Source organism: Nyctereutes procyonoides, unplaced genomic scaffold (assembly GCF_905146905.1).
Source record: "Nyctereutes procyonoides isolate TBG_1078 unplaced genomic scaffold, NYPRO_anot_genome, whole genome shotgun sequence".
Lineage (NCBI taxonomy): Eukaryota > Metazoa > Chordata > Mammalia > Carnivora > Canidae > Nyctereutes > Nyctereutes procyonoides.
Window position 1 is genome coordinate 20,667,166 of NW_026575160.1, and position 16,865 is coordinate 20,684,030.

Sequence of the window (16,865 nt, forward strand, 5' to 3'; positions counted from 1 at the left end):
AGAAAGGAGAAGAAATATGTGAAATGATTCAGGAGTCCGTCACAGATCCAGGAAGCTCAGAGAACACCAAGCATGAGAAATGCCAAAAATGACACCTAGGCATATTGTGTTCAAACTACAGTAAATCAAAGTTAAGGAAAATTTTTTAAAGAAGCCAGAAGAGGAAAAAAAAAAACATCTTACTTGGTAAAGATAAGAATTACATCTGATTACTCAGAAACCATTCAAACAAGAAACTGGACAGTTAAGCGTTTGTCTTTGGCTCAGGTCATGATCCCAGGGTCCTGGGACAGAGCCCCACATCTGGCTCCCTGCTCAGTGGGTAGCCTGCTTCTCCCTCTCCCTCCCGCTCTCCTTGCTTGTGCTCTTTTGCTCTCTCTCTCTCTCTCAAATAAATAAATAAATAAAATCTCTTGAAGAAGAAGGAGGAGGAGGAGGAGGAGGAGGAGGAGGAGTTGGAGGAGGAGAAAAAAGAAGGAAGAAGAAACAACAACTGGTCTGCTATATTTAAAATGCTAAGAAACAAAAAACTTAGACATCTGTAGCAGCACGTGAAATTACCCTTTAAAAGTGAAGCAGAAATAAAGGCTTCAGACAGAAAAATTGAGGGACTTTGTAAAAAAATTCTTTACAGGGGATAAAAAAAAAGATACATATCAGAAACTTCAATCTACATAAAGAAAAAAGAGCATCAAAAAAAATTGAAGATAAAATTAAAACTTTCTTTTCATTATTATTATTAATCTAACATATAAACTTTGTTCAAAATAGTAACAGCAACAATGTATTCGACTATGCATAATTATCAATGTGTGTATGCTTATGTATAGGTGACATGAATGACAGAAAGCATTAAGGGGTTGGGAGGAAGGAATTACAATTATTTTGTTATTATAAGATACTGCCTGGAAGTGGTTTAATGTTATTTGAAAGTGGTCTTGGATTAGTCATAAATGCGTATTATAAACTCTAGGGCAACCAAAAATGTAAAAAAAAATTATAACTGATAACCTAAAAAATGAGATAAAATGCAATAATATAAAAGCTCAATTAAAACCACAAAAGGCATAGAAAAAATGGAAGTCGAAATAGTAAAAAGAGCAAAGGCAACAAATAGAAAATAGTAACAAATATAGTGGATATCACAACCTTATTAAACAACCAACTTTAAAAATAAGATGCCTATAGATTAAAAGTATATGAATGAAGTAAGATATACTATGTTAAAACTAATTTTAAAATGCAGGAGTAACTATACTAATTCAAAACAGAGCAGACTACAGTAAGAAAAGTTATCAGGGGTAGTGAGTGGTTTTACACAATAATAAAGGAGTCAATTCTACGCGAAGTCATAATCCTTAATGTGTATGCATCTAACAACAGAACATCAATAAAATTGATAAATCTCTAGCCAGGTAACATAAAAAAGAGAGAGGACATGAATAGTAATAGAAATGAAAGACAGGACATCACTACAGATTCCATGGGACATTAAACAGAGAGGATGCGGAGAAAAGGGAAGCCTCTTACACTGTTGGTGGGAATGTGAACTGGTGCAGCCACTCTGGAAAACTGTGTGGAGGTGCCTCAAAGAGTTAAAAATAGACCTGCCCTACGACCCAGCAATTGCACTGTTGGGGATTTACCCCAAAGATACAGATGCAATGAAACGCCGGGACACCTTCACCCCGATGTTTCTAGCAGCAATGTCCACAATAGCCAAACTGTGGAAGGAGCCTCGGTGTCCATTGAAAGATGAATGGATAAAGAAGATGTGGTTTATGTATATAATGGAATATTACTCAGCCATTAGTAATGACAAATACCCACCATTTACTTCAACGTGGATGGAACTGGAGGGTATTATGCTGAGTGAAAGGAGTCAATCGGAGAAGGACAAACATTATATGTTCTCATTCATTTGGGGAATATAAATAGTAGTGAAAGGGAATAGAAGGGAAGGGAGAATAAAAGGGGTAGGAAATATCAGAAGGGGAGACAGAAAAAAAAGACTCCTAACTCTGGGAAATGAACTGGGGGTGGTGGAAGGGGAGGAGGGCAGGGGGTGGGGTGAATGGGTGACGGGCACTGAAGGGGGTACTTGATGGGATGAGCACTGGGTGTTATTCTGTATGTTGGCAAATTGAACACCAATAAAAAATAAATTTATTATTAAAAAAATTTAAAAAAGGAATAATGAACAGCTCTTTGCCCATAAATTTCACAATTTGACAAACCAATTCCTTGAAATACACAATCTTGCCAAAATTCAAACAAGAATAGACAATCTGAATAGGACTAGCTCTACTAAATAAATTTAATCAATATTTAATAACCTTCCAAATCATAATACCCAGGCCCAGATGGGGTCAGCAGTGAACTGTACCAAAGAAAGAATACCAGTTTTCTAGAATCTCTTCCAGAAGATAAAGCAGAGGGAACACTTATGAACTCATTTGTTGAGGCCAGCATTACGCTAATACCAAACCAGAAAAAGATACAAGAAAACTACAAATAATATCTTTTGTGAACATAGATTCTCAAAAAATAATAGCAAATCAAATCCAACAGCCTATAAAAATTATGCAGCCTGACCAAATAGGGTTTACTGAAGGTATGTAAAGCTGGTTCAAAATTTGAAAACCAAATAATACAATCCATTATATTAACAGGCTAAAGAAGAAAAATGACAAGATCATATCAACAGATACAGAAAAAGCATTGACAAAATTTAACACCTACTCAAGATCTTTAAAAAAAAAAACTATCAGTAAACCATGAATAGAGGGAACTTCCTTAACTTGATAAAGAATATCTATAGAAAACCTATGGCTAAAGTTATTCTTAATGATGAGAAACTTGAAGCTTTCCCACTAAGATCAGGAACAAAGCAAGATGTCCCATCTTACCACTCCTGTGATGAGACAACTCAATGGGAGAAAGAAGAGTTACCAAAAAGGAGCACATGGAAACGTCTCAGAATTATGAAAATGTTTTATAACTCAATAGCAGTGGCTTTTTACACGTGTCAAATGTATAACTCAAAGAACTGTACACTCAAAATGGGTGTATTTTATTGCATATAAGTTATACCTCAACAAAACTGATTAAAAAGTAGCCAGAAAGAAGATTCAGCACATATTACTCAGGATTACTCTACAAAATATGTAAATTTTGCCAACTAATAAATAAGAAAACAACTACCAAGTGGTGATAAAGATTTATACAGGTTTTTGATAGAAGAAACAATTCAAATGAATATTAAACATGAATATATTTAAAATATTCTTAGCTCAAAAATAATAAGGGAAGTACAAATTAAAATAAATAGCATATCACACCCATTAGAAGAGCAAAACCAAAAAGTTTTATAAACTGAAATCTAATTAGGATATGAGGAAAAGTAAATACTCCTCCACAGTAGTATGAGTTGCTACATTTGCATCAGAGAGCAATTTAGCAACATCTGATAAAGTCGACAAAATATACTCTACAACACAACTATTCTGCTTTTAGAGTATCCCCCCAAAAAATATTGCATATATACACAATTAGAAAACACAAGAACATATATTTTGGAAGATAAATTTGGAACATCTATTTTAGAACTATATAATTTTAAAACTGGAAACAATATCCACAAGGAGGGGAATGTATAAATAATGTTGGGAATTCATAAAATGGTTAAAGAAAAAAATACACACATACATAGCGTTCAAAAATTTAATGTTGAGAAAAAAGTTCTAGACTGCTTTATTTGGTATGAGAGCATTTATGTGGATTTACAAAAACACGTAAAACAATCCTTGAAAATAAGGAATGATGGATACACACATAATACATTCCTGATGATGATACTTGTGAGAATGGAAAAGGAACAAACGTTACTGGGAAGCAAAACAAAGATGACACTAACTATATATATATATATTAGAATATTTCATTGATTTATTCATGAGAGACATAGAGAGAAGACAGAGATATAGGCAGAGAGAGAAGTAGGTTCCTCACAGGGAGCCTGATGTGGGACTCGATTGCAGGACCCTGGGATCACGTCCTGAGCCAAAGGCAGATGCTCAACCGCTGAGCCACCCAGGCGTCCCAACTCTATTCATAGAGCTTTAAGGTATCTGAAGCAATCAGGCATCCCGGGGCTCAGTGGTTTAGCGCTGCCTTCAGCCCAGGGCCTGATCCTGGAGATCCGGAATCAAGTCCCACGTTGGGCTTCCTGTGTGGAGCCTGCCTCTCCCTCTGCCTGTGTTTCTGCCCCTCTCTCTGTGTGTGTCTCTCATGAAGAAGTAAATAAAATCTTTAAAAAAATGTATCTGAAAAATTACAAAAGAGTCACATTAATTTATTCTTAGTGGTTGATCACACGTTGATCACACCTTTGCTTATTTTCTCTAGGTTTCTGTTAATTTTCAACATTTCAAAATGAAAAACATAGTAATTTTTAAAGCTACAAAATATGAAGAAAGGTCTAAGAAGCACTAACTTTTAACAAATGTGCTGGATTCTGAGATAACTCGAAAGTAGTGCACACCATGACATCAAATTAGCATTTATCTTAACAGCTCAAAAATTGAACTTACTAATTTTTTGTTGTCACTGTTCCAATTTCTAGAATCTGCAGACTACCATAAAATCCATACTCTTTTAGACTAAGCATTGGAAGATATTTATAGACCTCTATGTGACTAAATAAATCTTTCTCTATTAATGTAATTCCCAGGTCACTGTTCTGCTCATAAATTTCGGTGTTCCTTCATGAGACCAGTACTCCCATTCACAAGGTCTCCATTTAGAGCACATCTTGGCTCCTTCCCATTTGGCTTCTCTAATTAAACTGATCATTACTTCCAGACTAAGGTTCATTTCTTTGACTTTATGTAAGCCTAGTTTCTGGAGTCTTTAAAATTTAGGAGGAATTTTTTATATTTTGCTCAACTATAAGGACACATACAATCAATAAGCCTTAAAGGTCCCCTCCTTTTTATAACATTATTGTACTCACTATTTTTATCTGAAAAAAAGGATTATCCTACAAATATTCTCCCCCCAAATAGTACTCACCTCTGGATAAAGATGGAAGCGTTTCACTGTATTAATTACAAGGGGATATTCAGTGAGCCTGTCATTCATAATCATCCACAATCCTTTCAAAAATGAAGGTGCTTCAATAATGGTCTTGAAGTAGGAATAATAAAGTCCCTTAAAATGCACAAATCGTTGATATTATTAAATATGAAAATTTTTGGAACAATTTCTTCTGAATAAAAGGAAATGTCAATAGTAGCACTTCCTCATTTCTCCTTGCTACCACATTCTCGGGCTCAAAAAAAAAAAGGCATGCTTTTTCAAGTTACTACTCTGCTATTCTTTCACATGTTCTGTATGTTTGAAAAAGAGTTGGAAGGGTGGTTAAATGTTTTAAGGAGATTTTCTGACCATGGCTTAAAACATGAATACAATATATTTTTAATTCCAGAATGCCTGCTTCTGTCATATTCGAGATGCCTAGAGGTTAAGATCGGATAAATTCTGGCATAAACAGAGATGCCTTCGTGTCCTCGCATAACTTTGCATATAGATACAGATTACTTTTTTTTCCACCTCCCAAGAAATAACATACAATGATCACAAGCAAAAATGAGACAGAACTTCATGCTTGCAACTGACTTCCGAGCTCCATCTAATGGCTCTGCTCAATGTGCAAACTAGCTAATGTCAATTGACTACTGTTGTTCATGACACAAATGCAGTCCTGTAAAGGGGATTATTTCAGCATAGTGTATTATTGTGTATTATTCCAGTATAGGAAATAATGACTTTATAAGGCCAGCGAAAGTGCTGTTTATTTAAAATTCAGAGATTAACAAAAGCATGTTGTTTTCATTACTTCCCTTATCAATTTCCTGTTTTTCTTCCTAAAATCGAAAAACAAATAAAGGGCCACATTGTTTGTAACACATACTCCCAAAAACATTAAAAATAATCTTCAACTCTACTCTCATTTGCGCCTCATACAACTACCTTGTTATTAACAGATTAAGCAAGGCGAGTGGCTACTAAATCAAAGTTCTGTTTGCGCTGATGTCCGAAAGAGCATTTCCTCATAGTTTTGATTGGTAAACTATGAGCTCACATAAGGATTGTTCCTTTCTGCTTAGAAGGACAAGACAGTAGTACAATGAAAGAATATTTAATATGTGTAAGTCTATATTTAGAGAGATAGGAAATATACAAATGCATTTTTATTAATAACATCTATTGTGTTTGTGCCAGGGACTGTGTTAACGTGCTTCATTCATTATCTCCCTTCAAAGTCAATAAAACCCTGTAAAGCTGGCATTATTTCTAGACAATAGATGAGATTACTGATCATCAGAGGTTAACTGATTTAGCCATCACACAACGAAGCACAGACCTGCTATCTGAATCTCGTTATTTGTCATCAAAGCCCAGACTCCATCATAGCTACACAATTTGTTTAAGAATATCTTACATCCTCTCTTTGGAAATAATACCTAAGAAATACTAAGAATTTAAATGTCATGCAAATGCTAATGTATCCAACTCTTTCAAGGATTAAGGGGATTATTAGGGTGAGATTTAAAAAGTAGTGGTTAAAGTACTGCAATTAGACAAATCTGCAGAGACAAAGTAGATGAGAAGTTACAAGGGGCTGGGGACAGGGGCATGGGGAGTTGGTGTTTAACGGGTATAGTTTCTGTTTGGGATAATAAAAAAGTTCTGGAGATGAATGGTGGTGAGGACAAATAACATTCGGTTACCCCTATATCACTTCTTAAATGTTATCTTTGTTCTCCTTCTTCCCCAACTATTCTAATCCTTTTTTAAAAGAAGTCTGCATTAGAAAAGTAGGGTAATGAAGTAAGTAAAAGAATCCTGAAATATTTTCTATTTACATAATAAGCCTAGGTTATAGCTCGAGAAACAGTGAGGTTCAACAAAAATTCATTTCAGTTCCTAACAAATTGCTACCTTATTGTCTTACAATTCTTAAACTACAAATTAATTTATTATAAGGAACTAACCATTTCAGTTCGAAAAGTCATCTCCCGTTCTAAAGATGAAAGGTGAGAAAAATGACGATCATTTTCAAAAAGTGTTACTAGATGTATCCTAGAGAAAAAAATGAAGCACCATATTCAAAGAATTAGAACATTTCAGAACCAGTATTAAAATAACTAGGTATTGAAGTATAGAAACCATAAGAGGAAAAAGAAGACATTGTTATAATAAATTAGATAATTTTATAATTTGCTTAGTAATTTGTATATTTTTAGGCATTCATAATTTGGTGTAGCACACCATGAAAATTCCTTAACTCCTGGGCTCTTAATCATAATCGTTTATCTAAAACTCCTGTGGTCTCTCTGCCCCCTTCCACTCCATGCCTCTAAATCAGAACAGAGGCAAGTTTCTGTTTAAGTTTCACAAGTGATTCTATTATACCAGGTTTGAGAAATGGTTCTGTGACTGTTGAGAAGCATTCGGAATACAATTTTAAATAAAATTACTTTATATTAAATCAGTTTAAAAATAAATAGAATACCATAGAAGGGATCAACTTGCAAGCGTCAAAGAACATAGAACTGTACTTCAAGATGTTTTATTAGTGCAACTCAAGAAAACAGCTGTAGGTGGTGAAAACAGGAGCATACGTGATAAGTAAAATTGTTAAGCGATTATGCTATCCTAATTAACATATAGATGCTTTCCAAATAAATAGCAAAATTCCATATATCACCCCTGTTTTCCACTCACTTTGATTCACATGTGAGACACATGTCAGGGTACCAATAGCTATAGGAAATGTTTCTTACTATTACAGCTTTAGTTCTAAAATCAAAATCTCCCTGCAGACTAAATGGCCAGAACAGCACTGTCCCAAAAGATATAATCCCACTCTTCCCAAGAATAAAGATTTCTGAGCTCAAGAAGAAATGAAAACACATCAGAGGAAAAATATTATTTGACATATAATTTTTACAAATAGATCACTTACATAAAGTGAAGTACATGTGCATGCCCCCTGAAAGGCTCATTTAATTCTTATCACTACAGCTGACTCTTTGTTTTCATTTCTACCTGATTTCCAAATGGCAGGTGTCACATAAACTTTATCTCTAAGTTTATGTCACTAGGAACACACAGTTACTGTAAAATAAGTTTTTTTAAGATGAAATAAACATGCAAAGTACACTAGAAAAGCTGGAGATTTAAGAAATATTGTGGCAGATCCTTTGGAAACATAAAAATATTTTTATTCCCAAGAACTATTCTTCTAATGCATCCACGTTGTAAATGCTGCTTCACATACGGTTTTTTAAAAATAACATATATGTGTAACCTTGTGCACAGATATTCTATACACATAGCAAGTGGTTATTGTTTTACTATGAGCAAACAGTAATGTCAATTTTTAATTCAAATGTTTTTATTTTATTTAAAACTAAAACAAATCTTACCAGTGCAAAAATCCCACAAAGGCAGCTGGGAAAACAAACAAAAAAGTCATTAAAAGCTGCATTATGATACCTTTAAAACAACTATTTCAAGAGCATTCCCTTATACGTCTGAAGAGAGAACACACACACAAGCAAGATGGCTAGATAATTCTATCTATATAAAATAGGAAAAATTTACAAGCAGACATAAAACAAATTGTGAATAGTGCTTACCTCTCTCTGCCCGGTGTGTGGGGGGGGGACGGGGTTCTAGGAGCAAAAGGAGGCTTGGAAGACTGTGTCGCATTTATAAAATTTGCAAAAAAAAAGTGATGAAGTTATTAATGATTTTGAGCTTTCGGGGGATTTTCAGTTTATTCCCTCTTCTTCCTCTTATTCTCTATTTCCTTACATAAAATTATTACATATATACACTATTCTCAGCTCAGTCTTTTCAGAAGTGACTCTAGCCTACTACAGGAGCCACTCTAGATCACTTCCCCTTGATCGTCAGAAATTGCTAAATGCAGGCAATTGCCTCCTCAGTAGCACCCCTGAAAGCCCCTATTTATGAAGTTTTGATTGCTCCCAGGTTACTGGCCCGGAGATTCATCTAGAGTTGCCCTGCCTGTACTCTGTGTGTGAATACAGTGAGTACAGAAAGTGTGGAGACCAGTCAAATAGCGACACTACTGTGGGCATGGGGCTTTCTGAGGGGCTCCCAGCACTGTCCCAGCCCCTCTGGTGGCTGGGATGCTGCTTGTTTTCAAGGATACCACAGAGCTGGGGAGGGGGCATGGGATGAGGCCAAATTAAAATGCCAACAAACCCCACTGTTCCTACACAAATGCAGTAGTGTTTTTGAATACATGCTCTTTAAAGTGCTGCAAACCTTTGGTTAATTTATAAAGTGTTGAAAAGTTGATTCTGACAATTTTCCAAGTATTCTTGTTACTATCACAGAGAAGTACATTTACTCAGCTATTCCTAAAGTCCTGCCTCCCCTCCAAGATTTTATAATAGTACTTCGTATGGTTATCCCAAATGTCCTTGGCAAGTCATTTTAACAAACCACCACACTTTAGCCTTGTTAAAATTCAAGAAATCACCTTGACTAACAAAATAAATGTAAGTCAATAAAATTAATAACATCAAATTATAATTTTGAAAAAAATTCCCAATCATCCTTCTCCAGCTCTTGTTCTCCATATTCCTAACCATCCTACACTCATTCCTACTACTCTTCAATACTTCTCAGAAGATTTGCTTGCTTTATGCCACAATTAGCAAACCATAGCCCATGGTCTTTCTGGACTGTCCACAAGCTAAAAATGCTTGTTATATTTTTTAAGTGTTGTATAAACATGGAAGAAGAATAGGCAACAGAGACTATATGTGGCCTGTGAAGCCTAAAATATTTCCTACCTGGATTTTCATGGAAAAAGTTCATATTCACTACATATGTTAGCTCTTTCTAATATGTAATACACTCTGAACCACTTTGAAATTAAACCTGTATCTTTTTTCTCAGCCTGAAACAGATGCCCCTTTGATAAGGCTTCATTAAGACACATACACTATTCCATTCAACTGTACTTCTATTCTCTTTCTTACTCTCTAGACAATTTGCATATACTGGCAAAAACTCTGAAAAATGTTTAAGGAGGGGGTCCTGGGTGGCTCAGTCAGTTAAGCATCTGCCTTCTGCTCAGGCTGAACCCAGAGTCCCCAGATCGAGCCCCATGTTGAGCTCCAAGTCCAGCCCCACTGTCAGGCTCCTTGCTCAGCAGGAGGCTGCTGCTCTCTCTCCGTCCGCTCCTCCCCCTGCTCGCTCTCTCTGTGTAATAAAATCTTCTAAAAATTGATGTTTAGGGAAAGGGAAAAGATCAAATATCCTAACAAATCCATCTAGCCTTCCAAAACTCCTCAAAAGTCTTGTGTCTTTCATTCCCTCCTCCACCCCACAGTCCGCAGGTGAAAAAATGATAAAGTGTAACGATTCCAATATTCAAAATGCATGAAGCGCTTATCACAGCCTCTTCCAAAGATGTGATTAAAAGCATGTCTCCTGACCCTGCATCCTGTCAATCCCATCTCTGAAAGTGACCTGGCCTCTCTATTTCACTGAAACAGAGATCATCTGATGCAAGCACTCCCAACTTCTCTTATATCCACTTTAACATTTCTCTATCTACTAATCCTCGTTTTTCAATTCCCTACCATCTTGGCAAAGGAAGTATTTCTCCTTTTTTTTTAAAGATTTTATTTATTTATTAATGAGAGACACAGAGAGAAAGAGAGAGAGAGGCAGAGACACAGGCCGAGGGAGAGGAAGAAGCAGGCTCCATGCAGGGAGCCCGACGTGGGACTCGATCCCGGGTCTCCAGGATCACGCCCTGGGCTGAAGGCGGCGCTAAACCGTGGAGCCACCCTGGCTGCCTGCAAGTATATCTTCTCTTTTTCAGTTAGCTTCTCAAATTTGTGCCTCTAATTCCACCCTTCTCAAACATTCCAAGACTGCTCCATCAACTATTTCCTCTCTTAGAACCTGAATCTCACCCTCTCCCCTCAACCTTTCTTCTCAACTTTCAATTCTCTTAGGCCTTAAAACATTTCAGCCCTACAAACTATGACATATTCTCTCTCCTTACCCATAACCCTATTTGCTAATGAGATTCTTGGCCAACTTCTTTCTTCTAAGTTCCCATAACCTTTTTTTAAAAAATGACCAATGACATTTTAGTTAGCAACGTCAAAGACTTCTTTAAACTCCTATACTTTCCAAACCCCTCTGTAACATCTGACCAGATTCTTGGATTTCTTTGTCTTTTATCACATCAACCCTTCCAGTTCTTCCATGTTTCTGACCATTCTATTTGCTTATCTGGCTTTTCATTTTCCTCTTATCTCTTAAAACTAAGTATAAGAGGTTTTCCCAAGTATCTCTGCTTTGCCCACTCTTCTCTCAGGGGGAATCTCAATCTTCAAGTTTCAACTCACTTTTCCATGGATAATTCCCAAATCTATAATCCTAATTGCTCTCAACTTTCTCTGTCCCTGTCCTCCCACTTTCCTTCTACCTCACCACCTCCCCAATCCTCATAAGACGCTTTCACTAACTCTCACCTCTGTCCTCTCCTGTCCATTCCTGTTGTTGCTACCCCCATTAAGACCCACTATTGCCTGGGTTCCAGGATTCAATTATTTTTTTCTGCTCCTTTTTTCCATCCCTCTCCAATCCATTTTACAAACTGCTGTTAAGTGAATCACGTCACGGCATTTAAAAAGTATTCAATGCTAACACTGTGGGTACTAAATGCCACAGAATTGTTATAGGATGTGCATTTCATCTCCTTAAAAAAAAATCTTTTTTCTTAAAGAATCAACCAGTGTCTTCTACAGAATGAAGTTCAAATTCCTTAAACTGAGTCTTGAATTAGACTCTCCACTGCTGGTCCCAGCGAACCTTCTGAAATGTCTTCCCTCTCTCTTTCTTTTGTACCCTTCCTTTCGGCCCTACGTCCTTGACTTCAATTATGCCATTCTACTAGTCTCTAATGCTTGTTGTCCTCTGCCTCACACATCCAAATGTTAGCCTTAATGTCACAATTCTAATCCCACCTTTTCCTAAGAGACTTCACTGATTTCATTTCCCACCTCCCATCCTAGAGTATTAGTTGGCTCTTCTGAACTCTCCTAGCAGTTAATATACTCAGTCATTGGGATCCCTGGGTGGCGCAGCGGTTTAGCGCCTGCCTTTGGCCCAGGGCGCGATCCTGGAGACCCGGGATCGAATCCCACGTCGGGCTCCCGGTGCATGGAGCCTGCTTCTCTCTCTGCCTCTCTCTCTCTCTCTCTCTCTCTGTGACTATCATAAATAAATAAAAATTAAAAAAAAATATACTCAGTCATTATTTCACGCAGGACCCACTGAGTGCTTTCAGTGTGCCAGACATGGGTGCTCAAGAGCCTGTGTTTGGGACGCCCAAACCGCCTGGTATCCAAGACCACACAGATTCTGGATGTGGGATGTTATCTGTCACTGGAATTAGACATCTGATAAAATGTAAATGTGAATTCCCATCCGTCTTTTCTCTGGTATGTGGAACGCCCCAAATGTGGAGAGTCATTCGTCTTTAACATCAGCAGCCAGCTTACGATGAAAAGAAATCAGGACACCTTCCATTAGCAGACATTTCTCTACGTTTCAAGGTATATCAGTAGCCAGTCTGACCAAGGACTAGACTCCAATTTGATGCTACTGAAACAGCAACACAATTAAATTAACTCTTAAACAACAGAAAATGAAGAATGTAGAGGAAAGCTTTCAAGTGCTGACATAAGAAGAAAAGTCCCCCAAATCTAGGCAGTGAAGTTCCACAGCAAGATGAAAGTGAATGAATGGGTACCGACCTGGGGCAGCATATTACCTAATCTGACCCTATTTCCACTATAAAAGATTCTCAGCCAGTTAAACCAACACTTACTTCACTTTCCTTAGTATAAGGGGCAAGAGAACACGTCTGCCCCCCAGAACTAGCTCAGCATTCTTCCAACCTGTGGTAAATGGTTGCCTTAACGGAAATGACATCTTGGTTGGTGACACAACAGGGGTGATCACTATGGCCCCAAACCCTGGAAAGGGTCTTAAAACAAGAACCATTGGGGACTGGAAGTCTGGTCAGCGATCCCCCCCTACCCCTCACGTGGGGCTTGGACCTTGTCATTAGGACTGCTAAGCCTGTTTGTTCAACTGATTTTTTTTTTTTTTAAGATTTCATTTACCTATTCATGAGACACACACAGAGAGAGAAAGGCAGAGACACAGGAAAGCAGGGCTCCATGCAGGGAGCCCGACGCGGGACTCGATCCCGGGTCTCCAGGATCACGCCCGGGAGCCGAAGGCCGAAGGCCGCGCTAAACCGCTGAGCCCCCCGGGCTGCCCTTAGCTGTGTTATTTTTACCAAAAGTTTGCACGTCTGGAAGCAATGAAAAGGGTGAAGAGGTCTTAGTTGACAGAAGCATAGAAAGAGCGAGGGGGGCTGCCTGGGTGGCTCAGCGGTTGAGCGCCTGCCTTTGACCTAGGGCGTGATTCCAGAGTTCTGGGATCGAGTCCCGCATCAGGCTCCCTGCAGGGGGCCTGCCTCTGTCTCTCATGAATAAATAAAATATTTATTTTTAAAAAGAGAGAGAGAGTGAGAGACAGGGAAGAAAGGCGTGCGCCTCGCACTTTGGGACCCGCTCTTCCTCCTCTCCAGGATCACGCCCTGGGCTGCAGGCGGCGCTAAACCGCTGGGCCCCCCGGGGACCCCTGCAGCGCCGCGGGACCCGGGGCGCGGGGGGCCTGGGGCCTCACCTATGCCGACGGAGGTCCTGCTGCCCACCTGGCGCCTCCGCAACTGCTGCACCCTGTCGCGGAGCTGCTCCAGCAAACAGCTCAGGAACTGGAAGCGGCCGACAAGAAGGGTCTTGGCGACCACTTCCATTTGCATGCAGTTCTGCGGGTTCAGGTTTCGGGGCCTCCTCGGCGAGTAGGGCGAGTAGTCCCGGGAGCCCCCCGGCAGGTTCCCGCCCCCGCCTACGGGCAGAGGAGGCTGCGGCTTTTCCGCCTCCGCCGGCGGCTCCTCCATCTCGGGCTCCCCGGCTCCCGTGGCCCGGCGCCGCCGCCCGGGCTGCGCGCCGCGGGAGGAGCGCGCCGGCTCGGGAGCCGCTTCCTTGAGCTTACTTCGCGTTTGCCCGACCATTTTCTCATAGTCCCTGCTCGGGTGGCGCTGGCTGTGTCTGCGGCGCGGCCCAGCCCGGTCGGGCGAGGTCCGCAGGGGCCCCGCTCGACTCCCACCCTCAACGACTCGTCCCCGCCGCCGTTGCGGGGCGGCCTGGTCGTCATGGCGACGGGACGCCGGGGGCGTGGCCGAGGGATCCGGCCCCGCCCCCTCCCCCCGCGCGGCCCCGCGCGCTCCGCGCACCCTCGGGGCCGCCCTCCGGCGCCGCGCGTGGCTCCCCCGTCCGGCTGGGGCGGGCAGTCGGAAGAGCTCTCCGATTTTTCTTTCTTTCTCTCGAGTGCACGCTGAGCTTTGTTATTTTTTTTAAAGATTTTATTTATTTATTCATGAGAGACACAGAGAGAGAGAGAGAGAGAGGCAGAGACACGGCAGAGGGAGAAGCAGGCTCCCTGCAAGGAGCCCGATGCGGGACTCGATCCCGGGTCTCCAGGATCACACCCCGGGCTGCAGGCGGCGCTAAACCGCTGAGCCATCCGGGCTGCCCTTAGCTGTGTTATTTTTACCAAAAGTTTGCACGTCTGGGAGCAATTGAAGAGGGGAAAGAGATCTTACTTGACAGGACCATAGAAGGAGAGCGAGGGGGGCTGCCTGGGTGGCTCAGCGGTTGAGCGCCTGCGTGATTCCAGAGTTCTGGGATCGAGCCCCGCGTCAGGCTCCCTGCAAGGAGCCTATGTCTCTACCTTCTCTCTGTGTCTCTCTTGAATGAATAAAATATTTATTTAAAGAGAGAGAGAGAGAGAGAGAGAGAGAGAAGAAAGGCGTGCGTCTCGCACTTTGGGAACAGCTCTCCCGCCCCCCTGTGAACACTTGCATCGACGTTACGTGTGTCCTGCATCGAGGGACGGGCCCAAGGCCATTGGCAGCTTGAGGCAGAGCGGGCTGAGCCAGGGCCTCAGGTTGGCACTCTGGGGTTGAGCGATACCGCGTTTCCCCTTGGACGGCAGCATTAATTGAAGCCATTCTGGAAGCACGTGACCTTGAAATCAAAATTCCTTTTTATCGGCCAAAAACAACAACAACCACAACAAAAATCGGTTTGTTTAGGAATAGCAGTGAAAGGCAATGCAGGACGCGCAAGTTGTGGGCAAAACCACAGGCCAGGGGATCCCTGGGTGGCTCAGCGGTTTGGCGCCTGCCTTTGGCCCAGGGCGCGGTCCTGGAGACCCGGGATCGAGTCCCACGTCGGGCTCCCGTGCATGGAGCCTGCTTCTCCCTCTGCCTGTGTCTCTGCCTCTCTCTCTCTCTATGTCTATCATGAATGAATGAATGAATGAATGAATGAATGAATGAATGAATGAATAACACAGGCCAGTACAACAAGGGAGAGGAATTTAGGAGAAGGCGACGGTCGAGAGGGGTTATTCTGAACAAAGATCCATTGGAGAACCTTACAAGTGTAGAGTGATGAGGAGTTCCCATTGGCGGAGTTGCGGGCTTAAGTGGTTGTGGGAGGTGAAACGTGCACCTCCTGTTGGAGCTTGTGATTGAGGAATTCTTTCTGGTTGAGTGTTGGGTTGCGGGTCTGTAATTCACCTCCAGTGATGTAGTGAGGGAGCGCCCCCTCCTGGCCTGTAGATTCCAGGAGAAATGAGGTTTCCCCTTCATTTACTCAAGCGCAGGTAGGTGTCCCAACGGTGTTGCTAAGACAGACTTCCTCGGGCCTAGGGTCCTTGTGCTCAGGGCTCTCACCTTCCTAACCCAGACCCTACCTAGCCCAACAGTCACTGCGGAGCCAAACATGATGCCATAGCCCCCGGCAAAGATGGGCAGGGTTCATGAACATCTTCCACGCGCTCTAGCCCCCCTGGAGTCCACAGCGCTTCCCTTCCCATCTGTCTCCTGTACCGGATTGAATTCCCTAATCCCCACCTCCCCCATCTAATAACTAAGGCTTATAATGGTCAGATTAATTTTCCTGATACGACATCCTTCAAAAATGTTCACAGTTTCCATAGCCCACAAATGCAGTTGTAAACTCCTTGGCTTGCTCGTCTGTGCCTTCAGTAATCTGCCCCAATTTTTCAACTTTAGTTTTCCGCTTCTCTAGACACAACTCTTCCAGTAATTTTCAGTAAGGTCCAGAGTCTGAAACTCCATAACCATCCCTTTACTCATACCAGAAAACTATTATTCCCTAGTCCCTGGCTTTTTCATGCGTTTCTCCCTCCCATCTGAATCCTTTCACCTTCCAAGCCCCAGCCCACATTCATTCCCCCTTCTCTAAAGGTCTAAAGCAACTATTGTCCATAGTACTCATCTTGTTACTTATTTAAATTCGATAACTGCTATTTTTCATTTGTTGTTTTGTAAGTTTTTTTCAAAGAGCATTTCTACATTTCTGGCACTGTGTTTGCTGCTTAAATATTTTCTCGTTTACTTCATACAATACCTTTGTACAAATTAGAAAACTGAGAATCAAGGTTACGGTAATTTGCCCAAGTTTTAACAGCTAATAAATTGTCCAATGTGGAGTTTAAGATAAAAGTTATTTATGGGTGGTTGAAAAAAATGTTATTGAATAAATAGGCAAACTCAAAATACCTTATTTTATGTGTTATAATATTTTTGAGAATAAGTGGAACCCTGTGAATTTTTTTTATCAGAGTTA

General features: G+C 40.8%; 1 protein-coding gene across 1 annotated transcript in view; it reads right to left on the reverse strand.

The window, feature by feature from the left end:
• DPY19L2 (dpy-19 like 2) overlaps positions 1–14,218 on the reverse strand; it is a 97,197-nt gene extending 82,979 nt beyond the window's left edge. Inside the window, exons 1-4 of the mRNA XM_055314752.1 lie at positions 13,831–14,218; positions 8,496–8,520; positions 7,059–7,146; positions 5,074–5,211 (exon numbers count right to left, since the gene is read on the reverse strand). Of these exons, the coding sequence (XP_055170727.1) occupies positions 5,074–5,211; positions 7,059–7,146; positions 8,496–8,520; positions 13,831–14,218 (639 nt within the window). The remainder of the gene's footprint in view (positions 1–5,073; positions 5,212–7,058; positions 7,147–8,495; positions 8,521–13,830) is intronic.
• Positions 14,219–16,865: the final 2,647 nt, after the last annotated feature.